The sequence below is a fragment of the Prenolepis imparis genome, unplaced genomic scaffold (assembly GCF_030444845.1).
Source record: "Prenolepis imparis isolate NDT839.2.m4 unplaced genomic scaffold, iyPreImpa1.0 SCAF_11, whole genome shotgun sequence".
Classification (NCBI taxonomy): Eukaryota; Metazoa; Arthropoda; class Insecta; order Hymenoptera; family Formicidae; genus Prenolepis; species Prenolepis imparis.
The window spans coordinates 3,147,242-3,167,220 of NW_028141169.1; the positions used below are offsets into that span (position 1 = coordinate 3,147,242).

A 19,979-nucleotide genomic window follows, 5' to 3' on the forward strand; every position below is an offset into this window, starting at 1 on the left:
AAAGTAGGCACGCGACGTTCGCAATTGCTCCATGCGTTTAGCTTATCTGAAATTTACGAGCCGAGTTGCCTCGTAATTATCATTGTAGAAACTCACGTCGAAGTAAAAGAAGGAGATATGATACGAAAGTAGATGTGGAGGGAAATAAAAAGAAATATAGAAACTACTTTGTAGCATGTATCTCGGGATCGTGAGCTATGTATTCTAATTGCTACGGTGCGTTTACTCGGCCATCTGTTTACCCACTTCGATCGCGAAATGCGCCGAGCTATAAACGTCTATTCGAGATTGCTCGAATCGGTTTCCATCTTGGTAAAAGAGCATGCTTATTACCTGCAGAAACGGTTTGCCGATTGATATCTGCTGCGTATATGACGAACATTGTTTCGCAACGGTTCGCTGTAGTGGCCTTCAGTAATTAGGAAAGAAAATATTATTACTGACAATGAATGAGATAGATAATGACTTTTCGACATCGCGAGAAAAGCGCATCGATCTTCAGTAACATCTCAATATATTTAGTCTCGATTTCTAATATCTGATTGTATCTGTCGTATATTTAATATTTTATTTTTAACTTATTACCATTACGTTTATAAGACACCTTTTTTAAAGGACTTTTTTTATTTGTTACTTGTCTTTAATATTTTTAATAATTTTCAATTTAAAAAATTCATATAATTTCAAACGTCAAAAAAAGATATTCCACTTAGAATTAATTATTTAAATTTCTGTAAGTTTTTTTAAATTAAGTAATTCTAGTACACCATCGCGCGTTTCACAGTCTCTTCCAGGCTTTGAAAAAATGTCTTTTCTAGAAGAAGAGAACGTGGACTAGAGATCGTATGTTTTAACGCGAATCAACGATTGCAAAGATTTGAAAAAATTTGATATTGGAAGGTAGATGATAGAGAGTGGGACACCGCAATAAAACGGCGAAACGTCACGATACAGAAAAACAGATGGATTCATTTCGTCCCACTGTTTCTTTGTCGTGGGACCGATGACACGCCATTGGTCTCAACCATAGCTTCTGGATCCATTGCTCGATCACAAAGTCCAGCTCGACCGTCTGCGACGCGGCCTTGCGAAATTCGTGGCAAAAAAATGTCTGCTGATCTTTCCCTTCAGCACCCTCTCTTTCTTATCCTTGCGCCGTTGTTCACTTCGTTCTTCTTATTCATAGATTCGGAAAGGGTTAAAGATTACCTTTAAAATTTCACGGCTGATTCTATTACTACTCCAAGTTATGATTGTAAATGATGTAAAATTGACACGAAAGACGCGTAATTTCTGTTGCAAAAAAATAGTTACTTTAAATCACTAAAACACGATAAATCGTTCTTGAGATGTTATCTGCATGCTTATTATTTCATAAAGTCATTTTTGTATTTTTATCGGGGAATTATGTTTCTATTGATAAAATCTATAAATGTGAATATCTACAATATATATTTAACTAGAACAACACAAGCGCGCGCTATGCGCGCGCCATTCTTCGATTTTATATTAAAAAGAATGATATTTAAAAAAAATAAAATTTGTTTAAACTCATCGATTAATATTTTTTCACAGAAATTAGTTGATTAAAGCGTTAATTTGCTAATTAAATTTTAAAATAATAATAAGTTAAAAAATTAAAATAGTAATATGTTGTTAATAATATGTTATAATATATCTTATCCGCGATTAATATTTTTTGACAGAAATCAGCTGATAACTGTCAAAAATATTAATCGCGTTTAAAGTATTATAACATATTATTTTAATTTTTATAACATATTATTTTAAAAATTAATTAGTAAATTAACGCTTTAATCAGCTGATTTCTTTCAAAAAATATTAATAAAGCGAAAGCTAATTAAATATTCTAGCTTACATATTTATATTGTATATATGAGATATTCGACACACACATATACATACCTATATACATAATTTGAATATTTTGTTTTCAGATCAATGTGCTGTGGACTACAATTCCGCTACTGTACGTATCGGTGAGTGAGAAATTGTTTATTTAAACATTTTAACGTAAAAAGAGATAATTATTTTGGAATCAATTATGTAAATTTCTGTAAATTTTTTTTAAAAATAATATGAAGTTAACGCACGCGCTGAGATTGATGCCGGCAATATGTAAAAATGCAACGATCCTTTCGAGAGGATTTGGGACCGCAACCACAAAATTCATTCCGCAAAGTCCAGATCATTAGTAGCGGGGAGCTAGGCGAAAACTCTTGCCATTCTCATGCAGTCAATTAGCCGAATTGATTACCAGACACCCGTGACTTCGGTCGTTATAACGATCCGTTCCTATTACTTGCCCCCGAATGCCTAGCGTGCTATCGGCCGAATCGGCATGCAGAACAACGAGAGGATACAGTGAGAATCGGGACTGAAAAAAATCGGGCCATAGAACATTCTGCAGCTTTGTCGAGGCGCGCTCACACATCGCGCGTGTATATACATTAGTGTGTCTCGTCCTTCCTTTTTTTCCACGTTTCTCTCTTTCTCTCCCCCTTTTTCTCGATATTCTCGTCATAATAAAAGATTCTGTTCCCTCCCTCTGTAACGCTGGTCCGCCTCTATCGTTTCGAGCAGGTTCTCAGGAATTCACGACTCATGCGGCGACCGGGTGTTCAGGTGAAACGGATAATGGCATTTAACGAATAGGAATTATTCCGCGTTGCACCGAGCGCGGCTCAAATTATCGGGTCGGGCTAATGTACAAATGACAACCGATGACTATCGTGGATATTGTTCTAACAGCTTTCTCCGGACGCGCTACTCCGTGAGAAAACGACCCGCCTCTTTTTTTTTCTATTTATTATCGTCGTTAAGAATCGATCTTCGTTTTCGTAGATTTCTTCGATTCTTATTGTTTTAATTTTTTAACTTATCATTCAACAAATCAAGTGAAGCTTCTAATTATCGGGATTATTTTTTAAGCTAAACTGATTAACTTAATTTAAAAAAATACTATATTGAGAATTTCTTTAAAGAAATTGATTTTTATTATTAATTAATTAAGCCATATTTTTGAGACTATGTGTTTGATGTACTTCGGTAGAAAGAGAGCACGTTGTACACATTAAATTCTGTTCCATGTACAGAGATATGAAAATAGATCGTAGAAACAAATAGATCGTTTCGCGGAAAGAAATGATGTAATTAGCACACAAAGACAACAACCGCAGAATTAATATGCAAGTTCAAGCGCGTAAACGCTCGGACAAAAGGGGGTGCAAGAAGGGCAGGGCGAAGGGACGAATTGAGACGATAGAGAAAGAGAGCGAAAGAAGAAGTTATCTTATCCCGCAGGGATAAGAGAAGCGACTCTCCTCATCTCTGAAAACTGGTCTGGTGCAGTTGCGGTCTTAGGAACAGAGGAGAGTCGAAGGAGCTGCATTCCCCGGTAATTAGTCTCACCCATAAATTACTGGCTATTTCGCGTCTGTGTTGGTCACGAGTCGGTAACACCCGTTTCCACCTCCCGTCCCGCCACGTTCCAACTTCTCCCCCGCCGCTCTTCCTACGCTTCTTCTGGCACTGGTGTTGGTCACTCAAAATTTCTGCCTGAAAATGACGTATACAAGAGACGCAAGGACGCATCGTGACATCTCAGAATTCGCGAACGTAAACTTGTAAAATCTTGATCATTACACCTTGTTATTCTGACGTCTTTTTTTTATACGTATTTTCTATGAATTATGTTTTGTTTACGCTTTCTACGGTATCTCATAATTAAATATGAATTTGCGTGTAATTAATTTCTCTCTCTTGAATAAGAATTTACATAATTTTATTACAAAATTTTACGGTCATCTATTACATCTCGATAAGTCTGTCGGAAACATGTCAACATTTTTCTCCACGCGATATCGCGTATGAATAAAATATCTAGATAGGAACAGATGGACTATTTAAGCGGCGGAAGGTTCTCTAAGTGCCGGGAGATCCGGTACTCTCTATGGGAACGAAACGGGCTCATCTTTGCCGTAGGTCCGCGGACCTGTTCTGGACCGAGCGGATCTCTCGGGGCGCCGAAGAAAGGGGCACAGGACCCCGCTGCTAAATGAGCTGTAATATGGACCCCCGCTGAATATCCCCTCTTCCCGCCGGCCTTCCTTGAACCATACTCCGAAGCATTTCTCCTCCCTTTCGTCGCCGCTTAAAACCACTCACGCTGTTTGGCCCGCCGGTTATGATATGACCACATGAGACGACTTCTTCTGCTGTCGACTCTTCCTGCAATATTTTTGCTTCCCGATTTTTTTTTATCTTCTGCTTTTTCGTCGCCGCTATTATCGCTTTTGTCTCTATCACCGGAATCCCATCAATGACCGTTTCATTCCTGAAATCGCGCGCTCAGAAAAAAAGAAATATTTATGGAAATACTGAGGCAAAAAAAAAAAAAAATGATTTAAAGCGAATTATTACACAGCATTAACTTTCTTTAAGAGATCAATTTGTCGTATAAAAATGTTTCTGAAAAACCATTGCTTTTTTTATTGACACGTTAAATTAGAGGTAAAAAAGTAGATCAAAGCTAATAATATAAGAGAAACGCCGTTTTTGTCATTAAACAAACTAGCTCACAGCTCTCTTTTCCCGACTATTATTCCGGGAAGTAACGGCGAATGTAGTCGTGACACCGAGAACTATTTCTTGCAATGTTCGGTCAATGAAGCAGTTGACCCACGGCTCGCCGTCGATCCAGCAATTAGGCCAATCATTCGATCGTTGCAACCCGTAAGTCGATCGATGACACGGATTGCAAAGAACGATTAATTAAGCTTTTAATAACTCTGTTGATTTTATTAGACGCGCAAAGTTTCTCAAGGTCGATTACCGTTTCTCTCTCTCTCTCTCTCACAGATCGCACAGATCATGATTATGAATGACGATTCGCGAGATTAAAGTCGATGAGCTCTTAACGATTCTCAGTTTATCAGCTGAGCAACCATTATATTATTCAGACACAAGTTAGAGATGTATAAATTGTAAAATACCGTCATGTATCATCATACGGCAGTAAACGTGTTCTCGAAAGCTATAATTATCGTGCGTTAATGATCAGCCGTTAAGGGCGCGAATGTCGCTACCGAAATAGAACGATGTTAGGCTCTCAGAAGCTTGCACGTTGTATTATTGAACAGCGCGTCTGCCGCAATAGAATTCGGAGCGGCCGATACTCCGAAACGGTGAAGTGCTCGGAAACCGGTAAAGGCTGCGGCCGCGAACGCTCGCGGCTTTGTCGTGGCGGCGGAGATGAAAAGGATGTAGCGAGCCACACGCCGACAGCTTAAGCCCTCAATAGCCCTCTACGAGGGCAGCGTGTACCGAAGCCATGATACGGCGGGAGAAGAGAGATGGAGGGAGCAGGTCGCCGGTCGAAAAGGTGGAAGAGAAAAAGAAGCGAGGATGAGATGCGAAGAAGGGACCGGCCGTGGCGAGGCGACTCGAAGGGGGACGAGGCATGAGACGGCTACCGAGCGGAGAGAGCTCGCCTTCACAAAGCATCAGAATGGGACTTACCGGGACCCCGTTATTAGCCCTTACTCGTTTCGTACTCGTATTGGTAAGGGCCGCGAAAGAAGAAAGAGAGAGATCACAGATCTTCTCGCGCGCGCACACACATATACACACGAATCGTTCTCGTGTCTTTCATGTGTAGGTGGACGATGGCGCGGAAAATGTCAGTGTCATCGATACCTGCTTTTCTCGTGGCGCTTCCCGATCCGAGAACTCATCATCCGGTAAAAGAGTTCTCTTTGTCGTGCTGCTATTGGCAAAGAAAAGAGGGATAGAAGAGCGACACGTCGGGCGAGATTCGTTTGACAAGGTGCAGCGAACTCCTTATTATGGGAATCAGGGGATAAGAGGGTAGTAGAGGGATGAAAAAGGTATACTCGAGCGTAGAATTGAGATCTCTGCATAATCTTGCGATGGAATCTTTTATTTTAGGAGCAGCAAATCATAGACTCGCAGTTTTTTCTTAGGTTCTCATTTTAAAATTTCGTTACGTCATGTTATTACGATAATAATTAATTATTATATCATAAATATAATAATAAAAGCAATTTAGATATAAATTGAAATTAAAATTATAGATATGTAAATCTTAAATATTACTATACATATTTTCATAAAAATACAAGCCAGAGCATTTAAGCTTACGTATAACGAAAATGGTAGCTAAAATATTTCAATATATGTTATATATTTATTATATTTGTCTTATTATAATTATATATTTCAATATATACTTTGGTACATTCCAGAATTACATAACTTATAATTGGCATGAAAATTTTAGTGATTTTTTATTTAACATTAATTGCGTCGAAACTCTCGTAATAGAGCATTTTTTAGAAGTTTCAATCTTTCCGCTCGATATATTTTATCGTATCAACTTTAAAAAATTATTATATAGGTGTATATCGTACACATTAACAGGTAACTTTTTAATATTTTTAAAGTATTCTTTCTTGTTATCTGTTAACAATTCTTGATCGTAATACTATCATTCGTCGCCTAGCGTTGATTATCTTGACATTGCGCGTTCGAATTCGAAAGATCGTGCCTCCCTCCGTGGGATCCTAGGCATTGGAGCAGAGAGGAACCCACGCAAGCGGGTTCCTCGTGCCCAGCGGGTTCCATAGGCGAGTTAAAAGAGGAAAAGAGGGGCTTGGTTGCGTTTCGTTGCCGCCGAGCGGCGCTCACCTGCCTGCCTAGTCCGCAACAGTCTCATACAGTTCGCTCCGGCAAGGAGCTTCGCCGGCGATCACAGACAACCAACATCTCTCGTTGTCTCTCTCCCCTACCATCTCGATTTTTCCACCTCCGCAGGCTCTCTCACAGGTTTTCCACCCTTCTTTCCCCACTCTCCTCTTGCCCCTTTCTGTAATTTCCGTCCTTGTGTCAGCTTCCCTCTGTTCTCGTTCCCGCCTACAATTTTCCCGCACGTGTTGTACGAAATTTGCGAAATCCACTTCCACGCGATCGATCTGCTTGAATGCGAAATTGAAAAATCTTTAACGTCTTCTCTCAAGGGGATGATCTCCTCCCCGAAGATCGCATCTCTTCGAAAGACGACGAAATCGAGGATGCACCCGTCGCCGGGTTCGGTGGCGGTGGTCTCGCGGTGGTGATGGTTGTTATGGTGGTGGTGGTGGTGGTGATGCTGGTGCATGGTGAAGAAGAAAAAGAAGAAGAAGAGGAAGAAGAAGAAAACGGCGTACGTTAGTGGGGGCAGCTCTTCTCTCTGCTCCTCAGAACTTCGTTGGTGGGGGTAAGGCAACACTCAAAGATCGTGGTGACGTAGTTCTGGCAGGAACGCGACGCGTTTTTGTCCACGTAGCAAGAAAAGAGAACTTTCCTACGCCTCGTCTGTGCCTTACGTAGCTGCTACTTTTGAGAGAAGGAGAGACAGACAGAAGGAGCAAGACACGGAAGTAGAGAAAGCGAGGAGAAGGAAGAGGACATCAAATACTTCGACAGACAGAGAGAAAAGGGAAGAGGGAGCTAGCGAAAGAGAGAAAGAGCCAGAAAGAGAAAGAGAGAGAGAGAGAGAGAGAGAGAGAGAGAGAGAGAGAGAGAGAGGGTGATTGGGGTGGGGGAAAAAAGAAGAGGCAGATGATTCAAAGGACCGGAAATCAGTGGTCCTCTCTCTTCCGGATCTTTCTCGAATTGCGAGCCCCTTTTTCGCAATCTTGAAGACGTTTCTTACAACGAATTTTGCATCATCTTCAAGCACTCTCAGTGCGATATGATCATGAGGATCAAGCACACATCATCGTGGCTGCTTGAATTTGAAGACGTACTTTCGCTTCGCAAGACATCTCGAAAAACGCAATATCGAGAATAATTCTTTCGATAAGAACGCAACGATCGAGAAGAATTCTGCGCGCGGCAAGTGAATCTTCGGCAAAAGATGTGATCATCCTTCAACATTTCTGTTGACATTCTGAAAAAAAATCTAGTCTATCACGAAACTGTGAAAACATCGATTTCAAGGCTTTCAAGACATTCTACGAGCGAATAATTACACATACACACATCGCGATGTCAAGTTTTGTTGGATGGATCAACAAGGGAGTCGCGTGGTAGAAAGGGGGATATTTGTAATTAGTTCGCGTGCTAATATTCTATTACGAAGGTGTATCCGAAATCTAACAGAGAACATATACGTACTTGGTGAATTCGCGGCGATTCGCATCCTATCGATTTCGTAGTGGACCCGGTAAATTGTCACGGGCATCGCTATCGCGTTCAATTTCGTTTCGCGTATGATTTCGTTTGCGGTTGTCATCTATAATTAGTGAGCAGAACGGACAAAGGAAACATAATCGGTGATTTTCGGAAGTGTGCCACCAGGTGCGGAGGGGATGGAGATGCGTTTCGTTCTCGTGGCGATCTGCCTCCTCCTAGTCACCCCCATCACCGGTTCTTTCTGGTGAGTGACTCATATTTTGCGAAATATCTTTTTTTTTTTTTTTTCGTTTTGGTTGCTGCATCCTTGTAAAATCACGTATATTTACGTTCGATTTACATTAGTTAAACTCAATAACGGGGCCAGCTGAACGGAGCATGTCAAGATTCCTCTAAACAGTTATTTTATTTTTATTATTTTTTTGTTAAAAAGCAAAGTAATTTACTGCTTGGTTTTGGTCTTTATTCGTGCCTTAAATATGATCTTTTGATTTTGAATTTTATTTGTCTAATCGAAGATTGCAAGTAGTCACGACACAAGATATCTGACATAAGATAAAAGGAATCACATTTACAACAATACGTGCCCTTGCGTGCGCAACGAGAATTTATATTGCATCTCGCGCGAACAAAAGAACATTTTTTTTTGTACAATATACCTTTGGATTTTATGAGTCTGACGCAGTGGTAAATGAAAACGTTTCTCACTATTTTCAATCTGATTATCTTAACGCTCGGTCAGGACGGTTGCCTCCACGATAGGAATAACAACGCGTTCTCACTTCCCTCGTCGAAGTCTCTCAAAAGTGAGATAAAGAGTGACACGTAACAGCTTGGCATGTCCTTAGCGCCGTAACACGTGACGGCCATAAAAACGAGGGTTAAAACAAACACAAGTTATATGTATCTGGTATCTCTGGTAGCTCGCGTTGCTTGCGTTAGGTAAGAAAAAAAAAAGGGAAATATAATTCCTTTAAGAAAGAAAAGAGTCCATTTTTAAGATTCGTGTCCAACCTGGTGTAACGAATAATAAATACGAGTGATACGTTTCGTCGCGATTCCGATGATGTCACGGCTTTATTTTCTTCACAATTTTCTCCTTACGCAATTTATTCGCTCGAGTTAAATTCTATATCGAATTCTATATCATGCTTTATTTAACTGCCTCGTTAAAATACAGTAAATTGTACGAGCAAATTTTCATTGTGTTTAACTAACGTCGTTTTCAACTGATTGCTAATATTCTCGCTCGAGTATCTCTTGTATCTTAAATCTTGCACAAGCGCTGCAGTGAATTACACATACGAGATTTGTTGCATTAACGCCAATACTTGGCGAACATGAAGAACTAACGAGTGCGCTCCAGTTTCGAGGTGCGTCATCTGGGTTATCAATTACATCGCACGTTACGCGCACGTATAAGAGATGAGTAATGGTGCTATAAATCCTCCTTTGGTAGTTATCCATGCTCTTATAAGCAGACTGTGTCTCGAGATTTATGGCTTCATTTTGCACTAACGTAAGTCCGCTTATTATTGACGGCGCGCAAAATGCTTTTCTAAATATCTCTCTTTATTTCCGAGCGTAATCCCTAAAGTGAATTCTTGCCTATTTATGAAATTACTACTCTAAAATTACTACTCTACTTCTGCGTGTCCTTAAACTATATAATATTACGACTTCGTTTCGGTTAACGAAGATTCGAGATTCTCCGGAATATCGAACATCGTAGAACGCGAAATCAGGTGAGACGCTTTCGGTAGCTGCGTGGCTGAAATCCAATTTATCTCGACGAGTAATGATAAATCACTCGGTAGTGCGACACATTCGCTGTGTACTACACTTTGTTATGCAAATGTTTACACGATGATAGACCGTTATCGTGCCCGTGTCACTCGGGATTACACAGCATCCGGAGACGGACCATCTCGTAACTATTATCTTCTACCGAGCGTAGCGTGAACTTTGTGTGCATCATAACAAGGTGAAAATTATTTTATTACTATCATCTATCGTATAATAATCATAAAATTAATTACTACACATATATTAAATAAATTATTAAATAAATTATTAAATTAATTTTCAATTAATTCAATTTTCACGTGGACCGTAGATTTTATTTTGTATGATGAGGAATAAAATGACTTTTCGAATACGACGGGACAACCAGGATTGTACACGCAGGATAGCTCTCAGGGGCGAAGAAGGAGAGACCCTCTCGAGAGATCCGTTAAATATTTGTTTTCGATTTAAAGCGGATTTCTGCGTTCTGACGACTGTTGTGAGTCCGCACCTCGTTGCTTTTTGGCTCAGCCGTCGTTCACGGTGTGTTTGATAAATATATTAGGAGGATGACGGTTTGTTTCGATAACAAGTATTTAACGGTCAAACGGGAAACGTTTCGCTTCTTTTCTTCTCCGCGTGCTTTGTTTACCATCTGCAAGTTAATCTACGGCTACTATCGCATTGTTTTATCCGTTTCAACAATACTCGTGACACATTACAATATGTGACAGGTATACAAATTTAATTTTATAAATATATTTCATATATAAAACTAGAATTATTATTTATTTATCTATATATATATATACTGGATTTTATAAATTTAAGCAAAATTATTCTCTTTTTATTTTTTTTAAACAGAAATAATTTTTTTTATTATGATATTTTAATATTGTCGAAAATAACATATCTATTGATTACACTATATTACAGTGATGTGTAATGTAGTAGAATATAAATAGAATCAATAAAAATGAACGTCGATTTTAATGTATAAATTTTTTAATTTTACATTATATATGAAAGCGATCACGTGAAACGATTAAGAGTTACAAGTTGCTTTGTTATAATTTTATTGATTCTATACACTTGTACATTGTATATCAATATATTTACATTAAATGAAAACAATTTAATAAATCAGAATTATATATGAGATTAAAATATTGAAATTAAATAGCGGAATATAATAAAACGAAAAGGCTTTGATATATAAATACTTAGGACTTAGGTAATAGATTAATAAGGGCCTTTAAGAGGATTTATCAAAGACGTGAGACACGGGTCAAGACATATGAATTTAAAATATTTAACAAATTTAATTAAATATTTAATAAATAGCGGAGATTCGCGAAAATGTATCCATCGAGAGCCGGAGATTCGTCATCTCTCCGGTCCTCATTCCTGCGGAATGCCATCCCTGCTCCGAAAATATCGCGAGGTCCATAAATCAGTCGCTCGTACGATCGTTCGTCATCGAGTCGCGCATTACGCCCTTCTCGCGAGTCCTCCTAGGGCCCGCGAGAGGACCCGGAGCCCCGATTATCCGATTGGAACCGGATTCCCTTTCGTCGATCGGCATTCCTCGGTTTTTTCGCGACGAATATACTGCTCCATCTCCCTCTCGTTCTCATGTGTTCGCGCGAACGCCGCGTCCTTCCGTCCTTCTCGCGCGGTCCTCTGGGAACGAAGGGACTCTCGCGGAGAAGCCGGTGGTGGAGGATGGGCGATTCACGAGGGGACAAAGACGGACCAAGTGGAGGAGTAAAGAGGTAAAGAAGTGAGCGAGGATGGACAATGGTCTCGCTCAAAGCGTCACCCGTAAATCTCGTTGAGCGCGTATAATTTGTAAGTCGGCGGGAGCCCCCCTTGGTCCCCCTTCGTTCCCCTTCGTCCTCCGGCAACCGCGTTCCCTTTCTCGCTCCGAGATCCGGAGGGCCTTAACCGAGGATCGGAGATACACCGAAGTTCGTTCCACGTTCCTACGCAGCTTTCGTTCCAATCGGCTATTCCTCGGCGACTTCATGCATTTCTTCCAAGTGCTATATATGTTGAACGCGATATACTATTGGTTTTTATATCGATACAGGGGGTAGAAAAAACAATACGGTCGATCGTGAAACTATCAGACATTGCTATTTTTTATTTTCCGAGATCTCTCCTCGTATAATAATAGAATTTTTAATGAAATTTTGAAATGAAAACCTAAAGAATAAGATAAAATTCGGTACCGTTTTTATTTAGAGATCAAATAAAGAAAGATGTGATTAATTTTAAAGCATAATTAAATGAATCAGATTTATAATCAGCTGTCAAACATTACACACCGTGTTTACTGAAAAGTGAAGAAGGAAGTGCGGGCTCTTTGCCAGCGTATAATAGTTATTCTACTAAAAATATCAGAGAATCGTATAGAGAGATATTCGTCGTCTGTTTCAGGAGCAATACATATTAACATATCCTTAGAAAAGAGCGTTTAACATAAAGAGATTTCTCATACACAAATGGAGCGCATTGAAATAATTTTTCATAGACATTTCCTGCCTATGGTCATATTTTTTAACCGTCTCATTTGCGATTGCACAGTTTATCGTTGCAGGTTTACGCGATTTTTTTCTTTACTAATCTACGATCTTGAATTTTAAACATTTTTACGGAATTTTCCGTGAAATTGAGAGGATTATACCGTGATTATAAATTACGTTACGGACCATTCCGGTATTTTCATACGAGAGGAGATTTCATCGCGCCCGCGATTAATAATAATAAGGACGCGCGTTTTCACGCGCTGCTTCGTCGCTCCTTCGATCGGGCGGCGGATAGATATCGCGCGAGATCGATCGCGGACGTAAGCGGTGCGTAAGCATCAGACTCCGAGATAAATGGACCGCATCGATGTATCGTAACGGCGATTCCAGTCGAGAGTTCCCGGCGATAATACGATAGCGGACTCGCGAATCCGGCCAATGGGCCGCGGTGGGCAGTCCACGGCTACCATCTCGCTGGTTGGACAACCCGATCTGCTCCCCCACGCTCTCACCTGGACCATTCTCTCCATCTCGCGCGTTCTCTCACCTGCCGTATATTCATAATCATAAGACTGTGAGCTCGCCGCATGTGCGTGAGCGCGCGCATGCGATTTCAGATGCATCGCGGGTGCAGCGGAGTTACATTATGCCGAGGATCGCGGAGGGTACAGATGTGGGATTTATTTATTTAAAAAATTCGAGCACATACATATGTAATCGAATCTTGAGTCTGTTAGTGAAGAGACTCCCGCGTTATGCAACAGAGAGTTGCGTTTGATGTTTTCTTTTCTACAACTTGTCGCGGAAGCCCCAAAGCATCAAACGCCTGGTTATAATGCTCAGAATCGATATACATGCTTGTTGAATGATTAGTTTGAAAACTTTTTGACTTCTTCCTTTTCTTTTTTTTTTAAATTACAAATAAAATAGATACTTGTTTGAAATTTTGTAGGAAAAGTTGTATATAATATAAAAACTTTGGGAAAATAATTTTTTATATTTGAATATATTTATATAATTTTTTGTTTTATTATGAAGAATGCAAGTTCTTTCTTATTTTTCTTAAAATAGAATAAATGTACGCCATAGGCAATTCGTAACTGATGATTTTTCGCTTGCATGTTTCACGAGTGCGGATCGATATTAGCGACGGTGGGTTTGTTAAATTGGATTAAATTAAAATCAATTTAATTACACACTCTTTAATGCTATCTATAATAATTTATGACGCGTTTCGCGCGGAAAGGCATACTTTACGACACGTTCATAATGTGAATATTATTAGTCCGGGTAGCGCGTAATAATTCTTGATTACTATAATTATGGTAGTTCCACGGTGTAATTTTAACGTAACTGATCGTATCGATCAGTGCTAAGGCGATCTTGTAATCATCTCGTACGAATTTGATTCTCGGAACACGTCAAGCAAGATCTGTGATATCTTAAATCTCTATTATATTTTTTATTCAATATATGTGTTCAATTTAATCGTGCAACTTTTCACCGTGTATCTAGGCAATTCGAATATAATATAATACTTTTGTACATGTATTACGATAAAAATCAAAAGAGAGTCTTTCGGAAAGATCCATCATTGAGATTGATTCAAATTGATTCGCAAGATCGCAGATCTCTCTTCTATCTCGAAATATTTCTTCTCGCGTGGGTGGCGAAGTGAAATCCTCGATCTTTGTGCTTGTAAAGCGAGTGGGTCGTCGTCTTGCGATGGCAATGCGAAAACACGCATAATTTATCCCCCTTTTTTTACAAACTGCGGTTATCCAGCTTGATATGCATCCGCCGCCGTGAATGCAAAATTTCTGAATTAAATATAATGCCCCACTCTCTGGACTCTGCAGTCCTCTGTCATCCGCGAGACGGTCTCTACCACTTGCGAAACGGAAATACGACAGACGTATAATTCATGTGCGCTGTGCATGCAAGATTGATAACATGTGGAATGAGATTTTAGCGAACGTTGCATTTTTTTTGGTAAAAATATTTGGCAATATTAAATATAACGCTATTTGTTTATTATGGCCAAATTGTGACTTTATTGTAGCGGTTAATTTATTTAGCGCGATCGAGTGTTAATAATACTTAATATTGGGAGAAAAATCAGATCTCACAAAAGGTTTTATAGGAAAGATTCGCCGCCAGGAATTCGGAGCGGTCATTTAACGGTTGTTGTAATCAACAAGACTGCTTGGTTAAGCTGTAATTACGATCGTTTCCGACAGTTTACGATGACATTTGCCACAAGTTGTAAAACGTTCGCGGATGATAACAGTGAGAATCTGCTACTCTAATTATGGTTTTGTTGAAGCTTTAATAATACCGCGATATCTCGGGCGGATTTATAATTGATATAAACCTCTTACGTAGCGAGAATCAGACTTGCCTCGTTTTCGACTTGCTTTGTTTAATCTCACTCTCGTTGAGTGCTAATAATTATTGCCCGTCATTTTGTAATTTATAATTGTTTTCGAAACGTTATCGAACTTATATGCGAATATAAGTGCAATTTATAAATTTGCAGTTACGAATTATTTTGCGATCTTCTCTATCGTTTGCATACATATTAATTAATTTATTAATAAATAATGTTCACATTTGTTCATTATTATTATTATTATTATTATTAATACAATTTATGAAATATTATTATGTCATGAATATACACTCGTCAACAAAATTAACACATATGTATTTTAAGTCAAAATTTCGCATAATTTCAAATAAGCATAACTCCGCTAAAAATGATCGGATTTGAAAAATTTGTTTTTCACTGTCAAGCTTGACGTGTTTTGTCTCTAAAAAATTGCGTACTTTGACGCACTCCACGGAGTGGAATAAATTTTTTTCGCAAATCTTATCATAACTATCGTAAAATGTGGACTTTTTACTACAAATTTTAAAAAAAAGCAAAGTTCGTACGATTTTTTTTCGCGGAGTTATTACATATGAAAGTTACCCATACATTTTTTCCTTACTTTTGAAGCAGTAGCGTACGGGGGAGGAGGATAAATTAAAAATCTGACGAATGGTTTTTAAAGTAGACTTCAAGCTTGACAGTGAAAAAAAAATTTTTCAAATCAGATCATTTTTAGCGGAATTATGCTTATTTGAAATTATGCGAAATTTGGACTTAAAATACATATGCGTTAAATTTGTTGACGAGTGTATATTAGAAGATGCATAAAAATTAATGATTTATTAAATCAATATTAAAATATCATATATTGTATATAATAACAATCTATGTTTTTATTGAGAAAACAAACTTCTGTTGAATGCTTCTGTATTTTTCATAGTTTTTCATCGACCATTGCGTGCAGAATACAATATTTAAACAGCTTAAAACGGTTCTCATAGTTTGCCCTTCGTAGTTTGTTTGTTTTTTTTTTCTTTTTGGCGAGCGGCACGCTAAAGAAATGCTCGATTTGTCACGACGCGGTGCATGTCAATCATGGGTCGGGTCAAAATACGGCGGACATAATAACGGCAGTGAACCGGCAATGACACGGGTATCAGAAACGGGGTGGTTAACGACGGGTGTCCGCGGTTGGGAAATGAGGCCCTTCGCCCCCTTGGTCCTCGTACTCGCACACTGGCTCCTCTCTTTGCGCGAAATGCAGCATGGCGTGACGCAACGGCACGCACCACGTGCGGACCACGCACAATGCTCGTAATAATTTTCTCTCCTCCTTTCTCGCGCTATCGTTCTTGTTTATTTCTACCCTTCGTCCACCTCTCTCTCCCTTTTCTCTTCTTCGTTCTCGTTTCTCTCTCTTTCTTTCTTCGCCTTGACCTCTCTGGGACTCGCTTGATTCTCTCCTCTCTTACCATCGCGTTCGTGTACTACCGTGCCTATAAATGATTTACCGGACGTTCCCCCTACAGAGTGCAACATTGGTCATGGTTTCGTTGCGCCAATGGCACGGTGTTAATGCGACTTTATGTCGGGCGTGAACAAGTACGTGGCCCTTTTTCAATTTGTGAGCCTTCAGTCATTCTCCTCGCGTTTATATCGTTCTGTTCCCATTCGTTTAATTCTGTGTAATAATGTTCCTGCAATGGGCACGAAATACATGTTAGATAAAAATTATTGTTTTTATTATTATATAGACATTTTTTGTTTCTTTCTGTTTGCAAAAATTATAATACCGACTCCATGTTAAAATGCCATATTCAAAATTTAGCAATATTTCTTTCAATTAATTTTGCGAAATATCTATTAATAATATTAATATTATAGATCATGCTCTTTCGTTGCGTTTATTATTCATAATCGATTAATCCAGAAGTGACGTAATTCTGGAATGCATGTTACATTATTGGACGTGTCATTGTATGTAGTTATGATGAATTACGATTGATTTTAATGGAATGCCAAATCTAAAAGAAAGGGAAAGAAAAAAAAAAGAAAAAGAGAAAGAAATAAAGAAAGAGAAAGAAATGTCATTCTCTCTGTGCGCTTGGACATGCCAGAAGAAGAATTTTAAATTATTTTAATGGCACGTGCAGGACGCATCTGCTATGTACGGAATTTCAAGACCTCGGCGCTATCACAGATTGCCCGAACTTTATCGATCATGTCCTATTATCGGTTTTATTAAAGCGAACGCATACCACGAATAATTCATTACGAGCGCGAAAACTCGACTCCGAAAAAGCTGATTAAAAATTTGCGCAATACCGTGACGAGATCGCGTACCTATTTTTTTTCTGCCGCTCGATTCGACATTCAAGTTTAAAGCACGAATTCTTCGCGATTCACAAAAAGGACTATCCAAAATGTAACCCGGTCCTGGTGACCCTTGCCATCAATTTGTTCGGGACATTCTCAGGTTGAATCGACTTGCTTCTTTTTCCATCCATGGTTCTCGCTCCATGTATAATCCCATGCTACAATATGGTCTACTTCTATGTCCTCTCTTCGTCTGTCTACTATCATAAATTCGATTGTTTGTTGCATAGATCTATATTTCTGAATTTAAATATTTAATTACGAAAAAAATTCTGAGAGAGATTCACTTAAATTAAAAATGTTATAATTTTGCGAATTAAAAGGAAATTGAGTTGCACAAAGTTAAATCGCATAAACAAAATGCAAAAAGTAATCTCATCTCACTATAGATACTTAGATACTCTTTTCGTGAATGTATTTATTAATTAAATTGAAATGAATTTTGCGAGGACATTCAGAGAATGCAATTTAGACTCTTTTATCGAAGTATCGTGACTTTGTTTGCAGAATTAAGCTCAAAAGAGTCGTAGATATGTTATCGCTCCAAGCCGTTCGATTTTTTCGGCGAGAATTCTCTCATCACACATTTGCGGTCGCGAAGAAAGTAAACTAGAGTCAGGAACGGGCGCGTAAAACGAGCACGCGTCCGGAACCACTTTGGCACATGTAAACTCAGTGATAGAGTGGCTCCGTTTCGTCGTGCTACTCCTTTTCGTCATTTGCGTGGCACGACGCCGCTGTCTGCCTCACGTCGTCGAGCAACAAGAGGATGATTTAGATCGAACGCGCATATTTAGCAGCCACGAGCTGTTGTGACTTTCTACTTCCGCCCGTCATTCTTTCATAAAGCGCTTTCTCCCTTCTCTCTTTCTCTATATCGACTACTTCGAGATAATCACTCTTATCATGTGCGTCACGTTCCAGATGCCTTCGTGTTTCTTTACATTCTCATTCAATATACCTATCTGCATCTAATCTATTTCTTTTTCTTTGAGAGAAAATGATTCTCATTTCAAATCTTGTTTTAATCATGACCTAATAACTTGAAGCAGAAATTTTTTCTTTGAATCTCTATCTCATTAATTCATTGCATACTTAACGAAGTACAACACTGAGAGCGAAGAAAGTCGCAATAGAGTTTAGTATATTTCTCTTGCATCAAGTATATCATATAAAATTATAAAGAAGCGATGATAAACTTTTTGATCATGAAATTTTCGATTTTCTTTTCCCGTGACCTCTTTCTTTCTACGGCAATTTTTATTCGCAAAATATTTGAGGAATCTACTTGTGAGCCTGTCAACTTGTCTTCTCGTTCTCTTGCTTCTTTTCGCGGACTCATTCGCTGAGAGAAGCGATCCCTTTTCTTTTTCCCGTTCTATGGCAGACGTTTCTCTTTCTCTCCCGACTTCTCTCTCCTTCTTTCTTCTCCGTTCGCCGTTCGTTCTGCAAACCGGCCGGTCGACCAAAAGAGTCCAGCAACATTGCTCTCTCGTCACTGTCTATCCGAGCAGACAGCGTGGAGCTGCCTTCGAGCAAAGTGAGGGCGTCTAATGAGGCAATAAATAAGTCGACCGCCCTAACCGGCCTCTCCACGCTTTTCGTTCGCGACGCGACGTGTCCATCCTCGAGTTCTTTTCTTGCCTCCGCGTACGCGAGGTAGGGCCCACATCTCCTCGATTCTAGTCGGGTCTTCTTCTCTTACCCCTCGGGCGTTTCGCTGACTCGATTGTCGTCGATTAAACCGAGTCTTCCCTCGTTTTTTCGTCTAGTATAGCGGATCTCGCGATATTTTTACGAGGGTTACTTTACAAGAAAAGAGATACAATCATATACGATTGACAGGACCTGTTAAGCCCGCTGTGTTTTTAAATTCGCTACGTTAGATTTTGTTGTTCGATAAGTAAGTCGCTCGATGTCACGATAATTTATACGCCGTCATGAAATGTTTCTCTATAATTAAATGTTTCATATATGAAGAAAAAGAGAATTAGTATATAGAAAAATAAACTTTTTAAAAATTATTTTTAGTTATTTATTATTTTTTAAATTATTTTTGAAAATTATTTTTAATTACCTATTTATGACATCCTTGGCGATTATTTTAAATGAAACGAATAAAGCGTTGGTGTAAATGCAAACGAATAATGTTAGTCTGTAGAAAGTTACAAAGTAGCAATCGGCACAGACGAAAGACGAATGGCAAAACGTAGCTCCTGACCATTCCAACTCCCATTAACTCGCCTCCGGCGATATTAATAGGCGCGGGTGCAAAACGTTCGCGTAAGCGTCAAACGCGACGTGTTTGCTATAACGTCGTAACTTTATTATCCGCCTCGAGGATTGATCTTTTAGTATCCACGCACAGCGGTCCTGCCGTTTATTTGACTAACCAGGGTGAGATACGCGCGGAAACACTAGGAAACAATCTTTGAAGTTAAAAGGTCGAATAAACCTTCGGCTATAGATGTTACCTTCCTCTTCTCTCATGACATACTTTATCCTGGAAATTATTATATCATTAAAAATTAATGAATCCAATAAAATAGTAGAGCGATACACGCCGTGATGAATTTTTGCCGAGTGGCGCCGAGTTTTATTTTAATTTATTTCTTACACTTCGATCCGCGATTTATTGGTCACTATTTTTAAATCGTTTGGGCCATGTGCGCTCTCTGACAGAAATCGATTGATAA

The 19,979-nt window shown here is 39.1% G+C and overlaps 1 protein-coding gene across 1 annotated transcript in view; it reads left to right on the forward strand.

Moving 5' to 3' along the window:
• Positions 1-6,775: 6,775 nt before the first annotated feature.
• Positions 6,776-19,979, forward strand: part of LOC145942358 (protein Wnt-6) — a 36,289-nt gene continuing 23,085 nt past the window's right edge. Inside the window, exon 1 of the mRNA XM_083048985.1 lies at positions 6,776-8,461. Within this exon, the coding sequence (XP_082905111.1) occupies positions 8,394-8,461 (68 nt within the window). The 5' untranslated portion in view covers positions 6,776-8,393. The remainder of the gene's footprint in view (positions 8,462-19,979) is intronic.